General features: G+C 48.7%; 2 protein-coding genes across 2 annotated transcripts; both read left to right on the top strand.

Moving 5' to 3' along the window:
* Positions 1 to 519: 519 nt before the first annotated feature.
* On the top strand, positions 520 to 3,732 carry LOC149995162 (kallikrein-7-like). The gene is given in 6 exon segments (XM_090259132.1): positions 520 to 535; positions 1,098 to 1,229; positions 1,695 to 1,842; positions 2,109 to 2,356; positions 3,382 to 3,533; positions 3,655 to 3,732. Coding segments are annotated over 6 exon segments (774 nt in total).
* Positions 3,733 to 8,489: 4,757 nt separating this feature from the next.
* On the top strand, positions 8,490 to 19,422 carry LOC149995161 (kallikrein-7-like). Its single transcript, XM_090259130.1, has 7 exons — positions 8,490 to 8,514; positions 10,373 to 10,597; positions 16,192 to 16,345; positions 16,577 to 16,824; positions 17,533 to 17,669; positions 17,815 to 17,883; positions 19,267 to 19,422. The coding sequence occupies exons 1-7, from the start codon at positions 8,490 to 8,492 to the stop codon at positions 19,420 to 19,422; spliced, it is 1,014 nt and encodes a 337-aa protein (XP_090115256.1).
* The last annotated feature ends 7,803 nt before the right edge of the window (positions 19,423 to 27,225 follow it).

Raw genomic sequence — 27,225 nt, 5'->3', positions numbered from 1 at the left:
AGCGAATGGAAACCAGGCTCAATACGACATTTACAGACACCTGAAATGTGTTGCTCACCTTTGAAACAGGACACAACCTCAGTCACTACCTACCCCTTACACGAAAGCAATTCTCAGTGGGTTACTGATCTAAATATCAAAGGCAAATTGGGAAAGTTTTGAAAATCAAAAATAATTCTGTGGTCTTAGAATAAGAAAATATCTCACAGTCAGCACAAAATGCATTCACCATGTAGGTGAAATGGAAAATTAGGGTTATGACCTAGTTCTTATTAAAGAAACCCACCCTCAACACTCCCCCCACCCCCCACCCCACCTCTACACACACACAGGATAGGTTTCCAGCACAAAGAACTCTTCCAGGCTATCATCATCAGCTCAGAGTTGGGGTGTAGGGTCTAGGCCACACCTGAGAGGGCGGTGAAGGCCAGAAAACTGACCACAGGGGAGGCCCCAGGACTCCTGCTCCCACCCCTCAGTGCCAGCCCCCGGCCCCTCCTGTGCTCGCAGCCCCCAGGGATGGTGGAGCTGGAATGTGCTTGAGCTGCCTCAGGGGTTTTAGATAAGAACAGAGGCAGGTGGGAGCCTCCTGCAGAGTGCACGGAATGGGGGTGGGGTGGGGGGGTTGGGGCAGGGTGAGTGTGCAGTAAGAGAGCCGCTCTGCACAGAACCAGACATAGCTGGCTCCCAGCGTAGCCTGCAGCCCAGGTCCGATCAGACTCACTGCAGGTGAGAAGGGGTCCCATTGGGGAGGGTCTGGATGGGCAGCTGACTCTTGCTCCTAAGGGGAAAGGAATAGGGACCCGAACTGTGGATACAGACAGATGAGGGGCTGGAGGCCTGGAGTTTTTTAATCTTTTGCCTAAAAGACTTTTGAAATACTGAATTATGGATGTGGAGGGATTCAAAGTCAGATTCCTGGGTTCGGGGGGGAAGGGTGTCTGGGACCAGGACACGTGAGTCAGAGGAAGAAGCAGTTTTGTCACGGGGCTCCTGGTCTGAAGGAGGACATGGGGTACAGGCTACAAATCCTGGGTCCAAGGAAGGCTGAGGTTAAGGGCCAAGACTCCTCTCTTCTGAACTCTTTGTCTTTTCAGCCCCCGCAGAAGACCCCCTTATTCCACGTGGCAGCCCACAGAGGGTCCCAGAGGCCACATGGCAGGTCCCTGTATCTCACGCCTGCTGATTCTGCTGCTGTCCTTGACCCTGGGATTTGCTGAACAAGGAGGTGAGGACCTGGCCTAGCCCCTAAGCCTGTAACTGTCCCCACCTTCCCTCTCCAGGGCCCTCTCTGCACAGAGTCACTGAGGCAGGACCCCGCCCGCTGAAACAGCTGCCTCCCATGCAGACAAGACCCTCCTGCTGGGAACCCTTTCCTCCTGCTTCCTTCTGGCTCCTGGGATCTCTGTGCCCTCCAGAATGATTCCTGCCCTCAACGTCTCTCCCAGCAGCCTCTGGGGGAGCCTCCAGACCAGACGCTGCCCTGGGCTCTGAGCAGACTCCCTCCATCTGCCTCCATCCCTGTCCGCAGCTTCCTCTGCGCTGTGCCCAGTTTCTGCCTCTGCCCTGCTCCGTGCCTGCCTGTCTGTCTGTCTGTCTCTCCACTGCAGTCTCTGGGAATCCATGCGCTGTGACCTCAGTCTTCCCCTGGGGCCTGCTACTCATGCCTTCTCCATGTCTCCATCCAGCCCACAATAATGGGGACAGGATTGTTAATGGAGTTCCCTGCCCCAGAGGCTGCCAGCCCTGGCAGGTGGCCCTGCGCAATGGCAGGGAGATGGCATGTGTGGGTGTGCCGATCACCGAGCAGTGGGTGCTCACGGTCGCCCACCGCTATAGACGGTAGAGGCGGGTGGCCTCAGCAACCCTTCTCTCCTTCTGGGTCTCTGCACCTGCTTTTCTCTTGGTTTGTGTGTTCTGCTCCGTCTGGGCCCCGCCCATCTCTGTGTGTCTCTCTGCCACACTTGGCTCCCTGTCCCGCTTTCTCTTTAGGTCCCTCTCTACTTCTCTCTGTATCTTTGTCTTCCTATCACTTTCTCTCCTGCCCCAGCCCCCATCAACCCCTTTTTGTCACAGTGTTCCTCTTTAATGTCGCTTTCCTCTTGCAGTGGGTACACTGTGCACGTGGGCAGCAGTCTGCTGCGTGATCCGAATGCCCAGAAGATCAGGGCTACACAGTTCTTCATCCACCCCAAGTTCTCCAGTGTTTTCCAGGTTCATGATCTCATGCATGTGAAGCTAAGCCGCCCGGCCAGGCTGTCACCAGCCATGAGGAAGGTCAGCCTTTCCTTCGAGTGTGTGCGTCCTGGGGCCACATGTACCATCTTCACCTGGGGCACCACCACCGTCCCTGTTGGTGAGACTGCCTTTGTGACCCACTGGCCCTGTCCTTGGCTCCCTCTGTCCTCAAACCTAGGAGTCCAAGCCTCTTGTCCACCCCCTCCTCCAAGAGACCAAGGAGTCTAGACCCCTAACTCTCTCTCTCTTTTTTCCTAAAGATTTTATTTATTTTTAGGGAGGGAGGAAGGGAGGGAGAAAGAGAAACACCAGTGTGTGGTTGACTCTCACATGCCCCCAGCTGGGGACCTGGCCCACAACCCAGGCATGTGCCCTAACTGGGAATCGAACTGGTGACCTTTTGGTTCACTGGCTGGCACTTAATCCACTGAGTCACACCAGCCAGGGCCCCCAACCCTCTCTTAAATCAGGTCCAGGAAGCCATCATCCCGTGTCTCCTGCCTGAGACACAGTCCTCCAGGCCCCAACTCCCTCTTCAACAGGACCAAGAGCCTAGACCTCTAGCTTTCTTCAATTTCACACCCAGCAGCCCTTTCTTCTGGAGCCTCCCCTCTTAGATCCAGAAGCCTTGTCCCCAGGCTTCCATTCCATGGTCTCGGGAGTCCTGGACCTTAGTCACCGCTCCCTCAGACCGAAGATTTCTGTCCCCTGGATGCATCTCCAGAGACCGAGGTGTCCGGATCCTAGCCTGTTCTCTCTCAGACATGGGACTGCTGGCCCCAGGAGCTTCCTCCTGCAGATCCAAGTACCCAGACCCTGGCTGCCACTTCCTTCTGACACGAGAGCCCAGGCCCCCAGCCCCCTTCATGTCTCAGACCAAAGACCCTGGCACGCAGCACGCTCCTCCCTCAAACCCAAAATTGTTGATCCCTAACCCTCTTCTTCAGACCCAGTAGCTCAGGTACAAGCCCCTTCCTTTCTCAGACCCAGAGTCAAAGCATTAGGTCCTTTCTATGACACTAGGATTGAGTCACCCAGATCCCCCCCCCCTTTCAATGGCCAGGGCCCCGATTTTCCCCCATTCTCATGCATGGGTTTGCAGACCTAGGCCTCTGACAGTCTGTCACCCCCCTTCCCCACCAGAGACATACCCTTCAGCGCTCTTGCGCACCAGTGTCACCGCCGTCCCCTTTAAGGACTGTGACAGGCATTTCGTACACCTGAAGAAAAATTACCTGGTCTGCACTCCCCGCCCCTCCCCCGCCACCTCCGACAGCAACTCCAATGCCAACGCAGTGAGAGCCACCCTCTCGCCACCCCGGCCCTGGGTCCTACTTCCTCTCTGCGCGGAGCCCCCTCTTCCCCTCCATCCAAAGACCCTGATGCTAAGCCTTTCCTCGTACCCCCCACCCACAGGCCCACTTTCTTGGGTCTCTCTATGCAGTCCTCTGCCTGGGTCAGAGTGGGGACCCATGGGTGCTGGTGTGGAGCTGAGGGGTGGGCACGATGTCAAAGGGGAGGGGCTGGAGTATAAAAACAAAATGCTGGGACTAGGGGAAAGGGGAGTGAGGCCCAGGCCACAAGCACAAACTCTAAGGGGTCACATAAATTATATTCTAATGCCATATTTTAAGAAAAACCAATCCATTCAGAAGATCCAGGATGAACAAAATATATGGCATGCCAACCAAACAGCAATTAGTTTTGATTGGATTTCCCATGGCCTCAGCCTCTCATCCGGGTCAGCAGAGCACAGGACTGACCCTGCATCGATCTAAAATCAGGGCAACCTGTTCACCATGAATGTTTTTCATATAAATTTTAACTTTTAAGGGATTGCAAGAAAATACTCATTGCAATCGCTGAGATGTGCCCGCGGCTAAGTCCTGCTTATAGAACTTTGTTTCTGGTCCTGGTTCTGGGAAAAGAAGGGGCCCCTCCTCCTCTTGGTCCCCTCTTCTAATCTCTGTAACCCCCTCTGTCGCTGAGAAACATCTTCCCTCCTCTCTCTTTATACCTCATTTCTTCGTTTTCCCTGTGTTCTCTCTGTGTTGGGATCTCTCTCTCTCTCTCTCTCTCTCTCTCTCTCTCTCTCTCTCTCTCTCTCTCTCTCTCTCTCTCTCGATCTTCATCACTCTTTTTATTTCCTCCATCTCTGCCTCTGTCTCATTCCCAGCATCTCTGCTTCTCTGTCCCCCTTCTCCTTCCCTTTCTTCCCTCCACCCTTCCTCTCTTTGCTTCTATTTGATTTCTTTGGCCTCTTCCTATCCCCGGTCTCGGTATTCACATCTGTACTCCCACCATTCAGCGGCAGGAGGGATAGTGTGTGTTAAAGACAGGGGTGATGGGACGGGGTTGTGTGTCCTAAAAAATAGGAGGGCTTCCCCGTTGTCCCCCAACTGAGGGCTGATCCATACATGCACAATCTTCTCAGAGACGCAGGGCCCCACACTCTGGGTGCTGTCTTAAAAATCATATGGGTTTGCATTTCTATTTTGCACCAGACTCTGTGAATTAGGTCACTGGTCCTGCCCCTGGTTTCCAGGACTACCCTACCCCCCATCCCTGAGTAAGGGAGTGGACCAATTCCCTGGAGATAATATTCCCTTGGCTTGGTGAAGAGTCGCTCATGGCAGAAAATAAATGAAGCTCTGACTTCCAAGAAGCCCCGCCCCCTCCCTGTGGTTGATCTCATTGGTCAGGGTTCAAGCCCATGTCCTCAGAGAACCTCGTTTCTCCTTTCCGTGGGAGCATCAATTCCTGCTCTCTCATTGGTCCACAGAGACAATGAGTCTCTTCCCATTGGCCAGGGTGGGAGGCTGTGGTCTGGCAGGAGCAAGACTTGATCACCTCGGTGGTGTGAGACCTCAGGGCTGGCTGCTGTGGAGCTAAAGCGAATCCACTCTCTCCCCTCCAGGGTGACTCGGGGGGACCACTGATGTGCAACCGCGTGCTGCGAGGCCTGGTGTTCTGGAAACCTCCATCTATATTCCACCACCTTTACCCAGTTATCTTCACCCAAGTATGCAAATACCACAGATGGGTATATAATACCATGAAAAAAATATTTAATCTCTCCATACTCCCATCTCTTCACTACTACACACTGAATAGCAAATTCACAGAAATAAAGCATCGATAATCTCAAATCATATTTGACTTCAGTATTTTTCTCTTAGTTTCCTTTTTGTTGAATTTATTGGAGTGACACTGGTTAACAAAATTATATGGGTTTCAGGTGCACAAATCTATAACACATCGTCTGTACACTGTAGTGTGTGTTCACCACCCCAAGTCAAGTCTCTGCCCATCAACACTTATCCCTCCTTTTGTTACAGAAACAGGGGAGTCCAAGAACAAACCCCCGAGTTTGCGGCTGGGGGCTGGGGAGAAGGAAGCAGCTTTCAGAATGCCTCCACACGCCTGAGGCTGGTGGCTGGTGTCTTTCATTATGCAAAATTGCTTGGATGCTTCCAAGGCCTCAGGTGGATGGGAGGAGTCTTGAACCAGGGGACGGTATGGAAAGCACACAGAGCCTACGTGGGGTTCTGTGAATGGTCAGAACTGTTGGCAACACCCACTGCGTCAGAGGACGCAGTCAGGGATATACAGGCAGCTGCGAACACTTTAGAGGGGGCATGCTCTGGGGCTGTCTCCCTCGCTGGCGGGTGTTCGCAGGGGTGCTCTGGAGAAGGAGAGGAGATCCACACAGTTTACAGAAAGAAGACAGTTTGCAAGGAGGCTGAGAATCCCAGCGGTTTTGTATTGAGAGCTGAAGGGCACCACAGCACAGAAAGGACATCCCCAATCAGATTGAGTGATTGGCAGCCGCTGGTAAAGCTGAACTGTGTTTGGGACGTAGGGAAACGGTGTTTCTGACCTTCCTAAAGCTGGCTAGGTTTGGTAGGGGGGAGGCAAGGATATGTGTAACTGTTAAGTAAACAATTTTCACTCAACTGAAGTATTACGAGTTGTAATTCTGGCGGCGGGCAATCGGACCCCTAACTAAAGAGCCTGTGGGTTTGTTTTCAGTTGGAGGAGCCCAGGGCTCTGTAACACTCTTTTCACCTCCATCTCCTCCCCCTCCCCAGGCACTGATGTCTGTGTCCATGAGTTTTTTCTTTCTCTTTCTTTTTTGCTCAACCCCTCCATCCCACCCCCCAATGTACTCCTCCCTTCCCCGCAGCTGTGTGCCTGTTCTCTATCTATGAGCCTGTCTCTATTTGGCTTGTTAGTTCATTTTTTTCATTAGAAAGTCATAGTAAACATGAACAATATGCCAGGTGTGTATACCAATAAATGTGCAAAAACCTGCGACCAAAATGCAAAACACAGAAACCTCAGTGCAGCTCATGTATCCAGCACTGGAAAAATAAAGCCTCATTGCTTCTGGCTGTGAACACCAGTGGGAGCTGGGGTGGTGGAATAAACTGCCAGTCTCTCAGGAGAGTCTGTTTAGAGGGCCCCATGGTTCTAAAACATCCTCAAACCCACCCACTCTGGAAACCATCACCAGGGCAACAGCTAGAGGGGTACCAGTCCCACACGGGAAGTGGGTGAAGTGACTAGAAAAGCAGACGGTGTCAAGCAAGAGGCATTGTTTCTTCTCTGATCCCTCTCCCACACACAGCACCACAAGGTGGTGAAATGAGTCACCCTTCACTGATGAACACCTAAGGCCCCACCCCTTACAACATAACAGGTGTGACAGCTTTAAGACACAGAGGCAAACAAACACAGGAGCCCATCAAGATGAAAAGACAGAGAAGTATGGCCCAAAAGAAGGAGTGGATCAAGGTTCCAGTGAGAGAACTAAGTGACGAGGAGATAGTCAGCCTCACAGACAAGGAGAGAGCCAATCTAACAGATGCAGAGTTCAAAACAGTGGTGATAAAGATGCTCACAGAAATTATTGTATATGGGAAACACATAAGGGAAGAAGTGAAGGCTATACTAAGTGAAATGAAGGAAAATTCACGTGAAATCAATAATGAAGCGAAGGAAACTGAGGTTGAGATTAACGATTTGGAACATAAAGAAGAAATAAACAGTCAACCAGTACAGAATGGAAAAACAAGAATTGAAAAAAATGAGGAGAGGCTTAGGAACCTCTGGGACAACTTTAAACATGCCAACATCTGAACCATAGGGGAAGGAGAAGAGGAAGAGCAAGAAATTGATAACTTATTTGAAAAAAATAATAAAGGGAAACTTCTTAATTTGGTAAAAGAAATAGACATACAAGTCCAGGAAGCACAGAGAGTCCCAAACAAGCTACACCCAAAGAAGACCACACCAAAACACATGATAATTAAAATACGAAAGGTTAAAAATGAAGAGAGAATCTTAAAAGTAGCAAGAGGAAAGAAGAGAGTTACATATAAAGGAGTTCCCATAAGACTATCAGCTGATTTCTCAAAAGAAACTCTGTAGGCAAGAAGGGACTGGCAAGAAGTATTCAAAGTGATGAAAAGCAAGGACCTCCAACCAAGATTCCTCTATCCAGCAAAGCTATCATTTAGAATGGAAGGGCAGATAAAGCGCTTCCCAGACAAGGCAAAGCTAAAGGAGTTCATCATCACCAAGCCATTATTATATGAAATGTTAAAGGGACACATTTAAGAAAAAGAATATCAAAACTATGAACATTAAAATGACAATAAACACAACTATCAACAAATGAATCTAAGAAAAACAAAAACAAACTAAGCAAACAACTAGAACAGGAACAGAACCATAAATATGGAGATCATATGGAGGGTTATCAGCGGGGAGAGGGAAGGGGGGAGATTGGTGGAAAAGGTGCAGGGATCAAGAAGCATAATTGGTTGGTACAAATAGGGGGACATTAAGAATAGTAAAGCAGATGGAGAAGCCAAAGAACTTATATGCATGACCCATGGACATGAACTAAGGCTGGGGGGATTGCTGGAGGAAAAGGGGGTACTAGGAAGAGGGGAGAAAAAGAAAAATATTGGTACAACTGTAATAGCATAATCAGTAAAATATACTTAAATTATTTTTAAATAACAAAACATAACACTTGCACTAAGTCTGGCAGGAGACACCAGACCCCGCCTCTCAGCTCCTCTATACAAGTCTGGAGGTGGAATTCTTGGCCATGACTTGTGACAGTCCTCTTGTGGAATTTATAAAAAGGAAAGCCGAGATATCACTAAGATTGTGTACAAAGTAAAATAGAGAGGTACATGTTTCTTTTGCACGGTGATGTAAGACAGTTCATTCCGCCCATGGATATTTCAGTGAGGTATACGGGTAAAAAAATAACTATGAGGAATGTTGGCGTCCTCTCCTCCCAGTATCAAAATAGTCAATCTATTATCATTCTGACATTTGAAGCATGTTATTATTCCAGATGCACAAAGACAATGAGCAGTGTTTGCTCAAGGTCAAGGTTAGCCAATCATATAGGGCTTAGGATGTGACTTCCCGTAATAACCTGCTCAGTTGGAAATTTTTAATAAGAACACCCATGGTAGTTGCTTGCAGTTACTGATCTTGTCAGACTTGTCAAATAGTTCCATTTTTTTAGAGGATATTTTATTTTACTTTTTAGAGAGAGGGGAAAGGAGGAAAAAAAGAGGAAGAGACACATAGATCAGTTGCCTCTTGCACTCCCCCAGCGGGGGACGTGGCTCACAACCCAAGCATGTGTCCTGACTGGGAATTGAACCGGCAACCCTTTGGTTCGCAGGCTGGCATTAAATCCACTGAGCCACACCAGGCAGAGCAGATAGGCCCATTTTTGTTCATATTTCTTCTCACCTCATTATACTGTTCAGTCTCTTGTACCCTTGCTCTTGCCCATATTGTACAAATTCTACAGCCATTGATTCCCTGCACACAGAATGTTAAGACACCCTCTCGCACAAAACATAGGAGCCAAGTCTCCCGGGTCCTTATCTATCAGACCCCAGAGAACAGGTCTTCCTGGCCCAGGCCCCACTAAGATTTCAGTTTCCTGTTTCCTTCTGGACCCAAAAGTCTGGACGTCCACTGAGGTCCTCCCTTTGGGACTTTGGAGTCCAGGGAGTCCCTTGTCCTGCTTCACAGTGAAGAGCTGGGACTCATCTCAGAGAGGCAATGTGATTCACCAGGAAACAGCAAAGCCAGGACCCAGGTGCCTGCCTGTCTGCCTCTCACTTCCAGGGAGGCCGTGGGATGATGGGAAAACCCACCTGCTCGTGCCCCAGGCAGGTCCGTGCAAACCAGGGCTCTGCCCCTTGTCTCTCTGGGCAAGTCCCTTTTCATCTCTCAGCCTCACCTTCCTCACCTGCAAAACTGAGATAACTAACCACCAGACTTTAAAGCTCCCTAAGGTCTCAGGTTATATCTATTTCCTTCATTGGGTGATCCTACTGCTCAGAATGGTGCTCAACAAATAGTTGTTGAAGGAATTTTATGGATGAGTGAATGATGAAATGATTGAATCCATCCCTCCTTCCAGAAGCTGCCGTGGGCCCTCGGCTCCTTCTGTCTGACACACTATTGTCTCCTGAGCGGCGGCAGCCGGGATTCTGAGACGTGATGGGGAAGGTCCTGTAACAACGATGGAAGCAAACATGACCTACTAATCAGCCGGTGATGATAGAACAGGCTGTACTAACAAGCTCACAGAAGATTCATGGGTGGAAAGTTTCCTTCTAAGTATTTTGTAGACATTAGCAGTTGCGGCTCGTGCTTAGCCAAGGACTGGCCCTGACCACAAGGGACCAAGCAAGCGCCAGTAACTCATAGCAGAACAGCAGGGACGCTGCCCACGCGTCCCATTGCCAGATATCAGCAGTGAAACTGCGGATGGAGCAAGGAAACCACAGGATGATGCACAGAGATAACAATGAAACCAACCTGCATGTTGCCAGAAATTGCTTTGTTCCTGTTTTTCTGCCATTCCCCATATAAACTAGCTGGGACGCCTGAGGTGCTGAGATGGGCTTTGAGATGAGAGTCCCTCCTCTGCCAGGTGGCCGGCACCTGAATAAAATCACTTTCCTTCACATCAGCACCTGCCTCTAGGATTTGGGTTGTGGACAGCCGGACACATGCTTGTTTCCAGTTGGAGTGAACAAATGTGGCTGTCTTGGGTGCCTGTTACCTGCCTTTGACTCCAAAGAAGAAAAGGTGGATATTGTCTGCATCTGTAACCCCTTCATTGACCTCAAATACATGGTCTACATGTTCCAGTATGATTCTACCCATGGCAAGTTCAAAGGCACAGTCAAGGCTGAGAATAAGAAACTTGTCATCAATGGAAAGCCCACCTCCATCTTCCAGGAGCAAGATTGTGCCAACGTTAAACAGGATGATGCTGGTGCTGAGTACGCTGTGGAGCCCACGGGTGTCTTCACCACCTTGGAGAAGAAGGCTAGGGCTCACTTGAAATGGGGCCAAGTGGGTCATCATCTCTGCCCCTTCTATGGATGCCCCCATGTTTGTGATGGGTGTGAACCATGGCAAATATGACAACTCCCTCAAGATGCCAGCCATGCCTCCTGCACCAACTGCATGGCCCCCATGGCCAAGGTCACCATGACAACTGTGGCATTGAACAGTGACTCATAATGGCAGTGCATGCCATCACTGTCACCCAGGTAACCATGGATGTCCTCTCTGGGAAGCTGTGATGGCCAAGGGGCTGCCCAGAATGTCCTCTCAGCTTCTGCAGGTGCTGCCAAGACTGTGTGGGCAAGAGCGTCCCTGAGCTGAATGGGAAGCTCACTGGCAGGGCCTTCCGTGTCCCCACCCTCAATGTGTCCGTTGTGGATCTGGCTTCCCCCATGGGAAAAGCAGGGAAATATTTTTCCCAGAGTGTGAGCTTGTACCACAGTGAGACCGCGGGCAGTTTTGAAGACTCAACTTCTGCCTCTTCCGGCTCCTTAGATGAATAATGTTGCTCACATGAGCTTAACTTTTTAAAATCTTCCTCTGCTCATCAATAAAAACAGGAAAGATGGTCGTCACTTGGACCTACGTGAGAAATAATGACAGGGTCCAACAAGTGTCTGACACATGCCACAGAAGGTACAACAAGAAATTGAAGTTCTTTATTCTCCAGATGATGTGGTAAGATAGGTAATGTTAATTCAGTGCCTGGTAGGTACCGACCCGTATCTCTTTCATTGTTTTAATTAACCCTCCCTTTTGCCTTGAGATGTAGGTTTGGAAAGAGCTTGGGATCAATGTTGGAAGGTTGTTAGTGTGTAGACTTTACATTCGCATTTTTGTGCAAGGAAGAGGAGCTGTATGGAGAGGATGAAGAGGAGGAGCAGCTGGCACGGAAATGAGGTAGAAATCAGGTAGAAAGGTAGGTGGAAATGAGGGTCAGAGAGTTAGGATGGTGTCAGGTGTGAGTCGGAGATGGTTTCCTAGAACACAACAGGGAGGCAGAGCGAGGTTGTGCCTGGGGTCATGGATGGAACTGGGGCTCTGGTGACCTCTAGTGTCTGGGTCAAGGTAGAGTGTGGCTTAGGGTTAGAAATTCAGGGTTCAAGTCGAGACAGGGTTGAGGTTAGTTGAGGTTTGACTTGATACTTGGAGTCAGGAGCTTGTTCGGGCAGTAGGTCCAGATATAAAGTGGACTTGGTCCAGGATAAAACAATATTGAGGGTCAGGGTTACCTGTGATCGAGATTGTAGGTTAAGACTCAGGCTTGTTGGAAGATTGGAGTTGAGGCTAGTGTCAAAGTAAAGGCTGGAGCTGGGATTATGATTGACATCAGGGACTGTGGTCCTGCTCACCCTCTCATAAGCTCTTGATAAAGTCCAACCCAGCCTTCTTCTTGAATGGCAACACTATCCATTGAGTGAGAGACCTCGAAGCCCTAACACCTCAACCCCCATCACCACAAGTTCCATTCAGCTCCTGTTGACTTTCTCTCCTAAATGCACCTTGAATCCATCCAATTATTACCTGCCCTCTTCACGTCCCAAATGGCCTTATTCCAGTCACCATCATCTCTCACTTGGACAACAGCAATGGCCCCCATTTGAGTCCACATCTCCTTCAAATTCCTTCTTCATAGAGCTGCCGGACTGATATTTTGAAAGTATAGATGTTAAGTCAGTCCTCTGAATAAGTCCAAGTGGTCCACATGGTCCACAAAATACAGTAGTCCCTCTCTGTATCGCGGCTCACTTATCGCGGCCTCACTGTATCACGGGATTTTTAAAAATATTATAATTATTTATCGCGGATTTTTCGCTATATTATGGGATTTTGCGGTACTGTATATGTATGTTGTTAAAGTGTCGGAGGTTTAAGAGTGTAGAATAGGGTTAAGAACATCAGTAATGTTTATAAAAGTGTGGAAAAGGTTAATAAGGGAGTGGGAAAGGTTAATAAGGGAGTGGGAACAGTTTATAAGCATGTGGGAAGGGTTTATAAAGCCTTAAAATATACATAAAAACTAAAACAAATGTAAGGTTCCTACTTTGCAGATTTTCACCTATCGCAGGGGAGTCTAGAATGTAATACCCACGATAAGTGAGAGAATACAGTGAAGTCAAACTCAGCATGATCTGTTGTCCAAGGTCTTCCACTGTCTGGTTCCAGACAGCCGCTCTTCTGTGGGCTCCATCCATACTCCCCTCCGATCTCAGGACCTTTGCACCTGCTGTTTCTTCTACATGATATTCTCCATTCTTTCTAGTTCATGCTTATTGTTCTTCCACTCTCAGCTCTTTGTTACTTCCTGGTTCAAACCCCGCTCCCCCCCAAGTGCCTTCACAACACTTTTACTTCCAAGCACTCATTGAAGTTGGAAATTTATATTTGTAGAGCAATGATTTGATTATTCTTTTACACTTGACTCTCAGTTTCCTGAAGAAAGGGACCCTGCGTCTAGGTTTGAGCACCAGTGTGTCCTCGGCACATAGCCCAGCCTGAAACGCAGGGGGTGCTCGATGGGTTCTCAACCTTCCTAATGCCGCGACCCTCCAATACAGTTCCTCATGTAGTGGTGACCCCCAACCATAAAATTATTTTCGTTGCTACGTCATAACTGTAATTTTGCTACTGTTATGAATCGTAATGTAAATATCTGATATGCAGGATGTATTTTCATTGTTACAAATTGAACATAATGAAAACATAGTGATTAATCACAAAAACAATATGTAATTATATATGTTTTTTCCGATGGTCTTAGGTGACCCCTGTGAAAGGGTTGTTTGACCCCCAAAGGGGTCGCGACCCACAGGTTGAGAACGCTGATGTATATAAAGGATTTGGTCTTGGAGATAATGTGGCAGGAGGGTTGGGTTTCTTGGTGAATTTGGATTCCACGTGGAGATTCTTGTTAGTGTGATACTCGGATTCACAATTTGGGATTAAATTTTGGATCTTACGTGAGACTTTGACTCAACATTGAGGTCTCAGTAAAAAAGAAATTGGTTGTGGAAACCAAAAATAATATTTTTTAAAAGGCTCCCCATCAGAAGGAAACCTGAAGATGGCATGAGAGGAAGGGGCTCCATGGAGCATTAATTCACCAGCTCAGCGACGTCACCAAGCCCCTGACTGTCTCCATCTCTCTGTTTGTCCACCTGTGGACTATGGCTTTCTCTGCTGGCCACTTCCTTCCAGGGTTCCGGGAGGGCCACCTCGCTTCCAGAACTTACATCCAGAAAGGACACCGTCCAACAAAGTAAAGGAGAACTCTTCTCGTGCCTTGCTTTGGAAAATAATAAAGCAGTTCCCAGACGTGGCCTATTTCTAGGCCAACCCCTGGAAAGCAGAATATGGCTCTGTGCTTGGTGCAGTAAAGTTCCTCTGTAGTCCCATGGGGGAGAGCAGGTTATCCAAACTGAACCGGGGTTCTGACAAATGGCAGAAGGAGTGAACAGTTGACTCGGCCACAATAATGTCTATTACGGGTCGGATTATAAAACAGTGTTAGGGTGAAATTAGGAGTCAGGACTGAGGTAAGATCTGGGCTCAGAGCTGAGGAATGAATCATATTTCGGGGTCTGATTTAGAAGTACGGGTCAATGCCATTGTTGGAAATTTTGCTAATCGGAAAACGGTTTTTGTCTTGTTCAGAGGAAAGCCAGAGTCCTGCCTCGGCTCTCCATCCCCGTGCCGACCTCACTGAGAGACATCTCCCTTCTCCTTTTGGCTCATTCTCCTCCAGTCACAAAGCTTCCCTGCCAGAACATTCTAGGTCAGCCTCCCCCTTCTCTCTCACCCGCGTGTTCACAGTGATGGGACTCACTGACCCTAAGTAGCTACATAAATTCATCCACCACATCCCCCAAAATTTTGTTCAGCCCTGGCTGGTGTGGCTCAGTGGATTGAGCACCAGCCTGTGAACCAAAGGGTCGCTGGTTCGATTCCCAATCAGGCCACATGCCTGGGTTGTGGGGCAGGTCCCCAGTTGGGGGCGTGTGAGAGGCAAGCAATTCGTGTTTCTCTCACACATCAATGTTTCTCTCCTTCTATATCTCCCTCTCTCTAAACGTAAATAAGTAAACTCTTTTAAAAATAAAAAATAAAATAAAATTTTGGTCAAATGTCCTCTTCACATGAAGCCTTTCTAACTGTCTTCCCTAATATTATAGCCCCAGGGGTCACTCAAAGGCGAGGAAACCAATTCCCTTTTTCTCCTTCTGGTCTTATTTTTCTCCACAGCACTTACAGTCTGGTTTAAAAAAACAAAAACAAAACACTAGGTATTTTAAGTCCTCTTTTTTTTTAATTAAAAAAAATTTTTTTAACACTTAAGGTCTCCACTCACAGGAACAAGAAACTCTGGAAAAAATTTTTGCTGTTTTGTTCATGCTGTGTCCTCAGAGGCCAGAATAGTTTCTGGCACAGAGTAAATGCTCAGTGGCTACTTCTGGAAAGGATACAATGACCAAAGATGAGTGGTCAAAGAAATTCATCCCATCATTATTGAAATAAAAGCTATCCAAATATACCTCAGTTTGAAACATAGCGAGGAATATTATGCAACAGGATTAAAGGAGGAGAAATGATGGAAATGTACAAAGAGAGAAAAACAGTTCAGGGTATTTTATAGAGCAAATAAAAGATAATATTTATTACAGATAGTATTTTTAAAAGTTTATTTATTTATTTTTAGAGAGAAGGGAAGGGAGGGAGAGAGAGAGGGAGAGAAACATCAATGTGTGGTTGCCTCTCACGTGCCCCCAACCAGGGACCTGGCCCGCAACCCAGGCATGTGCCCTGACTGGGAATCGAACCAGTGACCCTTTGGTTCGCAGGCCATCACTCAATTCACTGAGCCACAGCAGCCAGGACAGTACAGATATTTTTGTTACAAATACATAAAATGTACAGAAATCTAAGTACAATATGAGACACAGACTAGGTGAGAACAGTAAACACTGAGTGGATGGAGTTAGAAAAGCTTCTGTTCTTCATTCATAACCGTATATTTGAGAACTGGGTTCAGGTTCAAAGACACGTCTGGGATTCCGCCTGGAAAAGTTCCCACAGGCTGACCAGAGTTGGGGTGTAGGGTGTAGACCACGTATGAGAAGGAATGAGGACAAAAAAAATTGGCCAAAGCAGAGGCCCCAGGACGCAGCACATTCCTGAGCTGAGCAGGGCCCTGCCCCCTGCAGCCGCTGCCTCCCATGCAGACAAGACCCTCCTGCTGGGACCCCTTTCCTCCTGCTTCCTTCTGGCTCCTGGGGTCTCTGTGTTGTCGTTCCCCCACCCCCACCCCCACCCCCAGGCTGCTTCCTGCCCTCCTGGTCTCTCCCATCAGCCTCTGGGCAGAATCCCTCCACCTGCCTCCATCCCTGTCTGCAGCTTCCTCTGCACATGCCCAGTTTCTGCCTCTGCCCTGCTCCGTGCCTGTCTGTTTGTCTGTCTGTCTCTCCACTGCAGTCTCTGGGAATCCATGCGCTGTGACCTCAGTCTTCCCCTGGTGCCTGTTACCCATGCCTTCTCCTTGTCTCCATCCAGCCCACAACACCGGGGAAAGGATTATTAGTGGAGTTCCATGTCCAAGAGGCCACCAGCCCTGGCAGGTGGCCCTGCTTTATGACAACATGTTCCAGTGCTCAGGCGTGCTGGTCGGCAAGCAGTGGGTGCTCACGGTCGCCCACTGCTACATGCAGTACGTGGCAGGGGAGCCATGGGGACTCCATCTTTTCCTCGGGGTCTTTGTCCTCTGTCCTCACCTCTCTGCTTCTCCGTCTTTCCCTCTCTGTGGGGTTCTGTCTCTCTCTGCGTGTTTCTCCCCCACATTCTGGGTTTCTGTCTTCTTATCTAAGGAAGTCTGTCCCCCTTCCTATCCTCCCTCTCCATCACAGTGTCTCCTTCTGAATTTTTGGGGGTTTTTTTCCAGTGAGTACACCGTGCACATGGGCAGCGACCTTCTGGATGATGGGAATGCCCAGAAGATCAGGGCTACACAGTCCTTCATCCACCCCAAGTGGGACAATCGGAAATACATTCATGACTTCATGCTGGTGAAGCTCAGCCGCCCAGCCCAGCTCTCACCAGCTGTGAGGAAGGTCAAACTGCCCTCCAGCTGCAAACATGGGGGGGCCACATGTACCCTTTCTGGCTGGGGCAGCATCACCATGAATGAAGGTAAGGCTGCACCTTTGGCCCAGTCTCCTAGACCCTCAAAGCTATCCTGTCTCAGGCCCAGGAGCCCAAACCCCTGGGTTCTCTGTGCTCAGATCCAGAAGCCCAGTCTTTAGCCCCTCCTCCCCAAGGCCTTCATTCCACAGACCTAAGAACCCAGAACCACAGCCAGCTTCTTGCTCAGACAAAGAATCCCTGTCCCCAGATGCATCATCAGACACTTAGGTATCCAGGACCCAGCCCTCTCCTCCCGCAGACCCAGGAATCCTGGCCCCCAGCACCATCTTCCCTCAGACCCAGGAGTTGAGACACAAGCCCCTTTCTCCTTCAGACCCAGGACTCCAAGATGAGGTGTCTGTTCGTGACCACAGCATGAGTCACGCAGCCTCTCCTTGTCCAATATCCAGGGCCATGAATCTTTTACATCAGCATCCAGGGACAGAGGCGGATTAAGGTCGGTTGAGGTCCCAGGCACAGAAGAAAATATGGGACCCCTTAAAAAAAAGAGACAGGGAAAATCAAAATACATGTTAGCCATATTTTATGCAGACCAAACTTGGTGTCATTAGAAAAAAGTGTAAAGCTGGGGTTTTGCGGGGCCCTTCGGAGGTCAGGGCTCAGGGCCCATGCCCGGTGCTCCTGCCGTTAAATCCACCTCTGTTCAGGGGTCCACGGGACCAAGCCTCTAACTGCCCCTAACTTCCCCAACAGTGTCCTATCCATTTGAGCTCATGTGCTCCAACATCACCCTCATCTCCTACAAGAGCTGCAGGAAGTTTCACAGTATCCAGTTGACAAAACACATGATCTGCGCTGTGGCCCCCAACAAACTCTCCTTTGCCTGCAAAGTGAGTCCCCTCCTCTCCTACCCCAGCCCTGCTTCCTCTCAGCCCAGAGCCCCGAAGTCCCCTCCACCTAGAGCCTGGGGGCCTGACCCTGGCACTGAGCCTTGCCTCGCACCTGACCAGGCTCACTCTCCTGTTCTCTACTCAGTCCTCTGCCTCTCCCAGAGCGGGAACCCGGGGGGCTGACGTGGCCCTGGGGGTGGGCATGAAGCTGAAGGTCAGAAACAGGAGATGGGAGAGGGAGTGGGACTAGGGGAAGGGGGGTGAACACCAGCTTTAAGGGGCACCAAACACTCAGTGACCAAGATGAATCCTATTCCAATGAAACATTTAAAAAATAATACACACACACACACACACAAAAATCCATGATGAACAAAACATTAAAAATTTTTCAACCAAGTGCAATCCGAATTGACTGGATTTTCCCTTTTCCTCGGGCTCCTCTGTGGTTCAGACAAGCACGAGACCAACCCCGTGTTTATCTGAAGTTGCAATACTGGTTTGTCATGGATTTTTTCATATTGAATTTGATTTCTAAGGTTTTGCATTAAAATACTCATGGCAATCGCTGAGATGTGCCTGAGGCTAAGTCCTGCTTATAGAGCTTTGTATCTGGTCCTGGTTCTGGGAAAAGAAGGAGCCCCTCCTCCTCTTGTCCCCCCCCCTCATCTCGGTACCCCCCTCCGTCTCTGAGAACCGTCTTCCCTCATCTCTCCCTGCACCTCCGTTCACGTCCTTGTTTTCCTCTGTGTTCTCTCTGTGCTGGTTTCCTCTCTCTCTCTCCCTCCCTCTCTCCCTCTCTGCTTCTGGATTTGCCTCCATCACTCTTTTCCTCTCCATCGCTGCCTCTTTTTCCTCCCCCATCGTTTCTGCTTCTCTGTCCCCTTCTCCCCATCCTTCTCTCTGCCCCTCTGTCTTTCTCCCTCATCCTGTGCCTCTTTGTACTCCCAGTCTCTTTGCTCCCATCTGCACGCACAGCTTTCAGAAGCAGGCGGACAGTGTGAGGGATAGAGGTCATGGGAGAGGTCTGTATGTCCTAAAGAAGGGGGGCGGGGCGCAGTCCCTCTGGTTCCCTAGCGAGGACCTGATTCACAGAGCCCCACGCTCAGGACAGTCACGCTCTTGGTTTAACGCACTTTTGTTGTTGTGTTAAAATTTGTGTGTTTGAACCTGGTGGTCCACGTTTTCATTCTGCGCTGGACCCTGTGAATTAGGTCGTTGGTCCAGCCCCTCGTTTTTGAGACCATCCCTGGGCAAGGTCATGTATCAAGAGATGATGCTCCTCCACGTGGCCTGGGAAAGAGCGGTTCCCGATTGAAAACAAATGGGGCTCTGACTTCCGGGAAGCCCCGCCCGCTCCCTGTGATTGGTCCCCTTACCCGGAGCTCCAGCCAATGTTTCAGCGAACCCGCTTCATCTCTTCCATAAGAGCTTTAATTCCTGCTCTCTCATTGGTCCACTGAGACAATGAGTCTCTTCCCATTGGCCAGGGTGGCAGGCTGTGGTCTGGCAGGACCAAGACTTGATAAACGCGGGGGTCTGAGACCTCAGGGCTGGCTGCGCTGGAGCTACAGCGAACCCGCTCTCTCCCCTGCAGGGTGACGCGGGGAGCCCTCTGATGTGCGGAGGCTCCCTGCAGGGCCTGGTGTCCTCCGGATACATCCCTTGTCTACTGCCGTTCGTCCCCATCGTCTACACCCACGTGTGCAAGTACCGCAAATGGATACATGAAATCATGAGAAATTTTTCCTAATTTCTCCATACTCCCATCTCTCTACCCCTATGGCCTGAACGGGAGCGTCACGGAAATAAAGAGCCCTGGGACCTACGGTCGTATTTGGCTTGATCATTTTTCAAGGTCATATTAAAACATTAACGATATTCAAAGAATCTACCACCAAACACAAAGCACACAAACGTCAATGCTGGTATTAAAAAATAAATAAAGTAATTTTTTTTTTCAAAACCATGCAGTAGGACCTGCAGCTTCCACCACTGAAACTAAATCAGAACACTTTTAACAGAAGGTGGTTGAGCAAGGTGAATCGAGAGCCTTATTCAGTGCTTTGAGCCAGGAGTTCTAGTAAATCCACAATGGCAAGGTTTGCGTTCGTAACAACATCCTCTGTCATAACAGAGCAGAGGAAACACAGAGGAGTTCCCCATTAGTGAACTGTTTATCAGTTTAGGGCAAGGATATTAATGAAGTTGTTCAGGACAGTAATTATGCAGAGCTGTTAGTGTCATGCAGGAATGTTTATGGTAGCTGACATTAAATCGAAAAAAGAAAGACAAAAATGTACACGCATGTGATCCTCACTGCATACAATGAAGCAGTCACAGAATAAGATCTGAAAGAGCACGTACCAACTGCATGTGGACATAGTCATGGGTGTCTCCTTCCTTCCATTTCCCTTTCTGTGCCTGTGCCCTTTTATAACCTGAAAAGCACAGGTTATAAGAGCTCCGGTTGGGGAGAGAAGACCAGGGAAAGGAAAATGTATGTGAATCTGAGCTTTCACTCTGTCTCCTGTCCCCCCACCAGTCCAGCAGCATATTTCTCTACATTCGACAGGTATCCATTTTCCCCATCCATAAAATAAGAGAGGGAGAGAAAGGGAAAAAGGGAGAAGAAAAACGCTTACTTCTTCAGGGTGAAAATGGATTTAAAAGTGGTTCTGAACATTTTGCAGGTGACTAACTAAGAGAAAGGGAGGAGGTTTTCAGGAAGTGGTGGAACTTAGACGGGACATCGAAACCCAGGGAGGTCCTGCCACAAGAAGCACCCGGAGTCTGGAGAAAGAGAGAACGATGGGGTGGGAACCTGAGCAGGTGGGCTCCCCTTCTCAATGAGTGCTTGGAAGGGGCCTCTGGAAGGGAGGAGGGAGGAGGGAGGAGTCCCCGGGGACTCAGAGCCTGGCAGGGTCCCCAGACTTCTGCTCTCCTGGGCACCTTGGGCAGTCACACATCAGACTCTGGATCCCTCCAACCCACCTCTCCCAAAAGCCTTTAGACTTTCTTTACCAGAATTACCTTCCAGCCCAGATCCTCCAGTCCTTTCCTCTTTTCATCTCATCCCCTAATTTAGTATTCCTTGGTTCCCGACTCCTTACTCTTCCCCAATTTGCAGAAATTCTGCACCCACCCATGCTCTGCACAGTGGAAACCGAGACCCCCTTCTCCCACAAAACACAGGGGCCCAGGCTCTCAGCCTCTCCTTCCTCAGACCCAGGAGTCCAGGTCCCCAGCCTTGTCCTTCCTCTGAATCAGGGACAAGTTGAAGAAATGCCTGTGGTTTAGGACCACCCATTGCCAAGAAGCTCCATTAACCTCTCCTCTCTCCCACACGCCACCTCAAATCAATATTCAATCTAAAAAATTTTAAGGTAACAAAACAGGGCAGTTGCACTAAGTCTAGCTGGAAACACCCGGCCCCGCCTCTCAGCTCCTCTCTACACGTCTGGAGGTGGAATTCTCTGTAACAACTTGTGAATGTCTTCTTGTTGAATTTTCAAAAAGTAAAGTGGGGAAATCTCTAGGATTGGCTACAAAGTAAAATGGAAGGATATATGTTTCTTTTACAGGGCATGCGGGAGAGTTAACATCTCACATAAATATTTCACCAAGGTATTCAGGTGAAATAACTGAGAGGAATGTAGGGGTCGTCTCCTCCCCGGTATTCATATTCATCTCTGCAGATCTGGAGAAGAGATCATCTGACATTTAAAGTTATTTTTATTCCAGATGCACAAAGCCAATGGACAGGGCTTGCTCAAGGTCAAGGTTAACCTAACACATAGGGCTTAGGACATGACCTCAGGCAATAACTCGCTCAGTTAGATTTTTGTTTTTAAGAATCAGAACATCTTGTGTGGTTACTTTCAGTCACTGACCTTGTCAGACTCACGCAGTCCCACTTTTGTCACCTTTTTTCTCATCTCATGACTCTCCCCAGTCTCTCCTAACCCCCGGCCCCTCAGCCTTGCCCACATTGTACAAATCCTACAGCACCGATTCCCTGCACACAGAATGCTAAGACCCCTCCTCGCACATAACATAGGAGCCAAATCTCCCAGGCCCTTTTCCCTCAGACCCAAGAGTTCAGGCCATTCCTGCCCCAGGACCGCAGTCAAGGTCCCGGCTCCCTCCTCATTCTGGACACAAACTCTGGACGTCCACTGAGCTTCTCCCTTTGGAACTTTGAGGAACAGGGGGCCCTCATCCTGCTTCGCAGCGAAGAACTGGGGCCCATCTCAGAGAGGCGATGTGATTCACCAGGAAGCAGCAAAGCCAGGACCCAGGTGCCTGCCTGTCTGCCTCTCACTTCCAGGGAGGCCCTGGGATGTGGGAAAACCCACCTGCTTGTGCCCCAGGCAGGTCCATGCAAACCAGGGCTCTGCCCCTTGTCTCTGGGCAAGTCCCTTTTCATCTCTGAGCCTCACCTTCCTCACCTGCAAAACGGGGATCACTAACCAAATGATATTTTGACTTTACCTCCCTGTGAGGTATTTTCCAACTACATTTTTCATCTGTTCCTCAAATCCCGTTCCCCTCCGGCAACCATGAGTCCTCTTTCTGTGTCTGAGCCTGTTTTGGCTTGTTTGGGATTTTTGTTTTGTGTTGTGTTGTTTGTACTTTGTTCTTTAGATTCCACATATAAATGAAACGACATGGTATTGGTCTTCCTCTCACTGACTTATTTTACTAAGCATAATACCCTCGAGGTCTATTTGTGGTGTTTTATTATTTATGGCCAAGTGATATTCCATTATATATATCATAATTTTTATAGTATTTTCTTTATTTTTAGAGAGAGAGGGAGACAGAGAGGGAGAGAAACACTGTTGTGTGAGTGATGGGCTGCCTCTCACACGCCCCCAACCGGGGACCTGGCCCGCAACCCAGGCATGATCCCTGACTGGGAATCGAACCTGAGACCCTTCAGTTCACAGCCTGGTGCTCAATCCATGGAGCCACACCAGCCAGGGCTGTACCATATATATTTTTTTATCCACTCATCAATTTACAGGTAAAAAGTGTTTGCACAGTAAAGGAAATCATTAACAGGCTTCAAGCTGACTGCAGGTGGGGACTGGCTGTGACTACAGAGGGTGAACTGACCCCCAAGGAGCAGAGTCATTGCAACAAGGAGTTCCCTGGCTGGTGCTCAGGTGGAATCTGAAACCAGCCACTAGGTGTGTGGGGACTGGAGCCTCTTGGGAGGGGCTCTGAGGCAGACTGAGACTGGATTTGGCACCTGCCTGCCCCAGGAGAGCTGGGAAAAGGAGAGTCCAACACATCAACAGTGGTGTCTGCCAGTATTTTTGTCCCTAGAAAGAGTTGCCTTGTCCCCTGCCTCTCCAGCCCTCGCCCTGATTAGTCAATGTCATTTCTCCCTGTGTTTCCCTGGCAAATGTTGGGGTGCCGCCCTACACTGAAGATGAGAGCAAGTGGGTCTGTGAGCGAGTCTGCGGGTGGCCCCTTTAAGAGTAGCATTCTTTTTTTTTTTTTAATTTCTAGCAGCCCTTGGTCTTTCTAACATGAAATCCCCCGTGGCCTTGACAATTACATGTTATGGAGACTCCACTTCATGGCACTGGTGCCCCTATATGGGGCTGTGACCCCTTGCTCCTCGGGGAGGACCTCTGTGGCCGAGATAGCCCCCAATTCTTCATCACCACACTCTGCCTGTAGGACCCTTTCATTGCACGCTGCCTTTTCTGCCATTCCTGATGTGGCGTCTTCTTTATGTCTTTAGTTACAGGGCATCTGTTTATCTTGTCTTCAGGTGGTTCTCAAGGACGGTTGTTCTCTGATTTAGTTATAATTTTAATAGGATTGTGGGAGGAGGCAAGCACAGAGGTACCTACTTCACCATCTTGACCAGAAGTTGGTAGACTTTATATTAGAAGTTTCATAAAACAAGGGTCAAGGTGATGTGTAGAGTTCATGAAGAGACAGAGAGTATGCGGGAGAGGGGGTGGGTTGGGTGGGGGAGAGAAATTAGGGGAAAAGGGGACAACTGTAATTGAAAAACCAAAATAAAAAAAATAAAAAAATAAAAAAGAGACAGAGAGTAAAGTTGGACATGAAAGTAAGAATGGGATTTCAGCCCTGGCTGGTGAGGCTCAGTGGATTGGGCATCTTCCCGCAAAGTGAAAGGCCACCCGTTCGATTCCTGGTCAGGGCGCATGCCTGGGTTGTGGGCCAGGTCCCCACTTGGGGACATGCAAGAGACAATTGACCGATGTTTCTCTCCCTCTCTTCTCCCCTCTTCCTCCCTCTCTCTAAAAATAAATAAATAAAATCTCTTTTTAAAAAAAGAATGGGATTTCAGGTAGAAATTGGGTTGGGAATGAGAACAGGTGTGGGGTAGGGGCCAGAGTGTTGGACTGTTGTCAGAAGTCAGTTGAAGATGGGTTCCCAGGGGACATGTCAACGTGGACTTCCTGGAACATGACAAAGATAGAGACTCAAGTCTGAGTTGTACGTGGGTCAGGGTTGGCATCCAGGGTCTAGGTCAAGGTTGAGTTTGACTTACAGTTAGGGGTTCAGTGTTCAACTCAACGGTCAGGATGAAGGCTGGTTGAGATGTAGCTTAAGTTAATATTTTGATCCAGTAACTTGGTCAGGAAGTAGGTTCCAAGTTGAGGTATAAGTTAGAGTTGGTCGAGGATAACTCAATATGGAAGATTAGGACTCGGTTCGGGTTCAGTTTTCAGGTGAAAACTCGGGCTGGTATCGAGATCGGTGTTGGGCCACATCGACGTAAGGATCACAGTTAGAATTATGCAGAAAGTCAAGGACTGAAGTATTCCTCACCCTCTTCTAGTCTCTTAGTCATATCTAATCATGGTTTCTCAATGAATGGCACCGCTGTCCATCAAGCAAGGGTCCTTGAAGTCCTAACATCTCCATCTACTTTGCCATCACCTCCATTTAAGCGCACCCCCAACTGGGGACCTGACCTGCAACCCAGGCATGAGCCCTGACTGGGAATCGAACCAGCGACCCTTTGGTTCACAGGCCAGCACTCAATCCACTAAACCACACCGGCCAGGGCTCTCCTGGCCCCATCCATTTGTTTCTAGTGCATGCTTACCATTCTTTCCACTCTCAGCTCTTTGCTGATTTTTAGGATAAAACCACCTGGAGGTGCTTTCACAACCCTCTGCACCTTTACTGTAGTTGTCATTTTATGTTTGTCAATGATTTGATCAGTTTTTCTTTGACACTGGACTGCTAGTTCCTTGAAGAAAGAGACTCTGTGTGTCAAGGTCTGTGTGTTCCCAGCACTTAGACCGGCCTGCTATATAGCTGGTGCTCAACACATATTTCATAAATGTATAAAGGATTGGATCTCAGAGAAGGTGTTGAAGAAGGTCTGGAGGATGAGCTACCCCTGGAGGGAAGGTTGGGTTTCTTGGTTAATTTGGATTCCATGTGTAGATTCTAGTTTAATTAGATTTACATTCATGGTTTAAGATTGGGATTTGGGATCTGAATTGAGATTTGGACTCAACATTGAGATCTCAGGAAGGAAGAAGAGATTGGCTGTGGAAACCAAAAAAAAATCAAAAACCTTCTAACCAGGAAGGAAGCATGAAGAGGACCTGTGGTGAAGGGGTTCCACGGAGCATTAATTCACCAGCTCAGCGACCTCAGTGACACCCTGACTGTCTCCATCTCTCTGTTTGTCCATCTGTGGGGCTACAGCTTTGTTTACCAGCCGCTTCCTTCCATGGATCCAGGAGGGCCACCTCACTTTCAGAGTTTTCACCCAGAAGGAACGCCACCTAACAGAGTAACAGAATTGCGTCTCACGTCTATTTGAAACCGGTAGAGTCACAATGGAACATTAAGAATAGACCTACCAGAGGGCCCAGCAATTGCAGGATCAGTCACAGTGGCCAAGACATGGAAACAACCCAAGTGTCCTCTGATAGACGATTCAAGAAAAAGAAGATGTGGTCCATATATACAATGGAACACTCCCCAGCCGTAGAAAAGATGAAATCCTGCCATTTGTGCCAACGTGGATGGATCGGAGAATATCCTGCGAAGCGAAATAAGTCAGGAACCATAGGACTTCATTCATATGGAATATAAATCTGAAAGCAACAAATGAACAAACAAGAATAACAAACAAACAAAAACTCAGGGCGGAGTTAAATATGATATATGGTGATGGAAGATGATCTGATGTTGGGTGGGCACAGAATGCAACATGAAGATCATGGATGCTAGAAATGTCCGCCTGAAACCTATATATGGTAAGGCAACCATAAGTTTCTAGTTGTGAGTACTCCCACACAGAGTTCGTTCTTGCATTATTATTTATTAGTTACAGCGCTATTGTCCAAACGGACAACTCTAAACCTAGTTTTGCCCCACCCTGTATAATCTCATTAACCGATGTCATCCCAATAAATTTAACGAAAAGAAAGAAGAAAAACAAACTACATGTTTGAAGCTCTTATTTTGCTACTCAAGGTCTCCACCCACTGGAAGGAGAGCCTCCGTGAAGAAACTTTTGCTGTTTTATTGATGGCGTGTCTTCAGGAGTCAGGAGAGATTCTGGCTTAGAGTAAATGCTCAGTGGATGAAACTGGTATGAATACAATGAGCAAAGATGAATGTACCAAGAAATTCACCCTACCATTGTTGCAATTAAAACTATTCAATAAAACAGATCACATAAAATCTGGAGGAAATAAAAAACATAGTGTGGAATATTATACAACAGTGTAAAAGGAGAAATGATCTAAATGTACTAAGAGGAACAATCATTCAGGATATTTTATGGAGCAAATAAAAGGTTACATTAGGTAATGTTTAGTACAGATATTTTTTGTTACAAATACATAGTATGTATAGAAATCTAAGTACAATATGAGACAAACTAAGTGATAACAGTAAACATCGAGGGGATGGAGTTAGAAAAGCTTCTCTTCTTCATTCATAACCGTATATTTGAGTATTGGGTTCAGACTCAAAGACACGTCTGGGATTCCGCCTGGAAAAGTTCCCACAGGCTGACCAGAGTTTGGGGTGTAGAGCATGCATGAGAGGGGGTGAAGACAAGAAAATTGGCCAAGGCAGAGCCCCCAGGACGCAGCCCGTTTCTGAGCTGCGCAGGTCCCTGGCTCCTGCTCCCGCCCCTCAGCGCCAGCCCCCGGCCCCTCCCTTGCTCGCTGCCACCAGGGCCAGAATGTGCGGGGGCGAACCAGCTGGGTAGCGCCCCCGCACAGCCTGGGGGTGGGGGGGTGGAGACAGTGCAGGCCTGTTGCTTAGCTGCCTCAGGGGTTCCAGGTAACCGCGCATGCAGGAAGGGGGCGTCTGGCAGCCGGCTCCACCTGCCCCAGAGGACGTGGGGGCGGGCGCCTTGTGCTATAAGAGAGCCGCCCTGCACGGGGCTGGACAGACTTGGCTCCCAATCTTGTCTGTGGCCCAGATCAATCCAGACGCACCGCAGGTGAGAAGGGGTCTTCTGAGGACAGGAGGGGGGCGCTGGCTGGACAGCTGATTCCTACTCCTGAAAGGAGGGGTACGGCGC

The sequence above is a fragment of the Furipterus horrens genome, unplaced genomic scaffold (genome assembly GCF_987537825.1).
Source record: "Furipterus horrens unplaced genomic scaffold, mFurHor1.1.pri manual_scaffold_13, whole genome shotgun sequence".
NCBI lineage: Eukaryota > Metazoa > Chordata > Mammalia > Chiroptera > Furipteridae > Furipterus > Furipterus horrens.
The sequence above is the reverse complement of the archived record's forward strand: the minus strand, read 5'-3'. Positions and strand labels throughout refer to the sequence as shown.

Coding starts and splice junctions, on each gene's coding strand:
- LOC149995161 (XM_090259130.1), top strand. CDS start 8,490: ATGGATATTTCAGTGAGGTATACGG. Junction 16,346..16,576: donor GTCGCCCACTGCTACATGCA/GTACGTGGCAGG, acceptor GTTTTTTTCCAG/TGAGTACACCGTGCACATGG. Junction 17,670..17,814: donor AACTCTCCTTTGCCTGCAAA/GTGAGTCCCCTC, acceptor TTCTCTACTCAG/TCCTCTGCCTCTCCCAGAGC.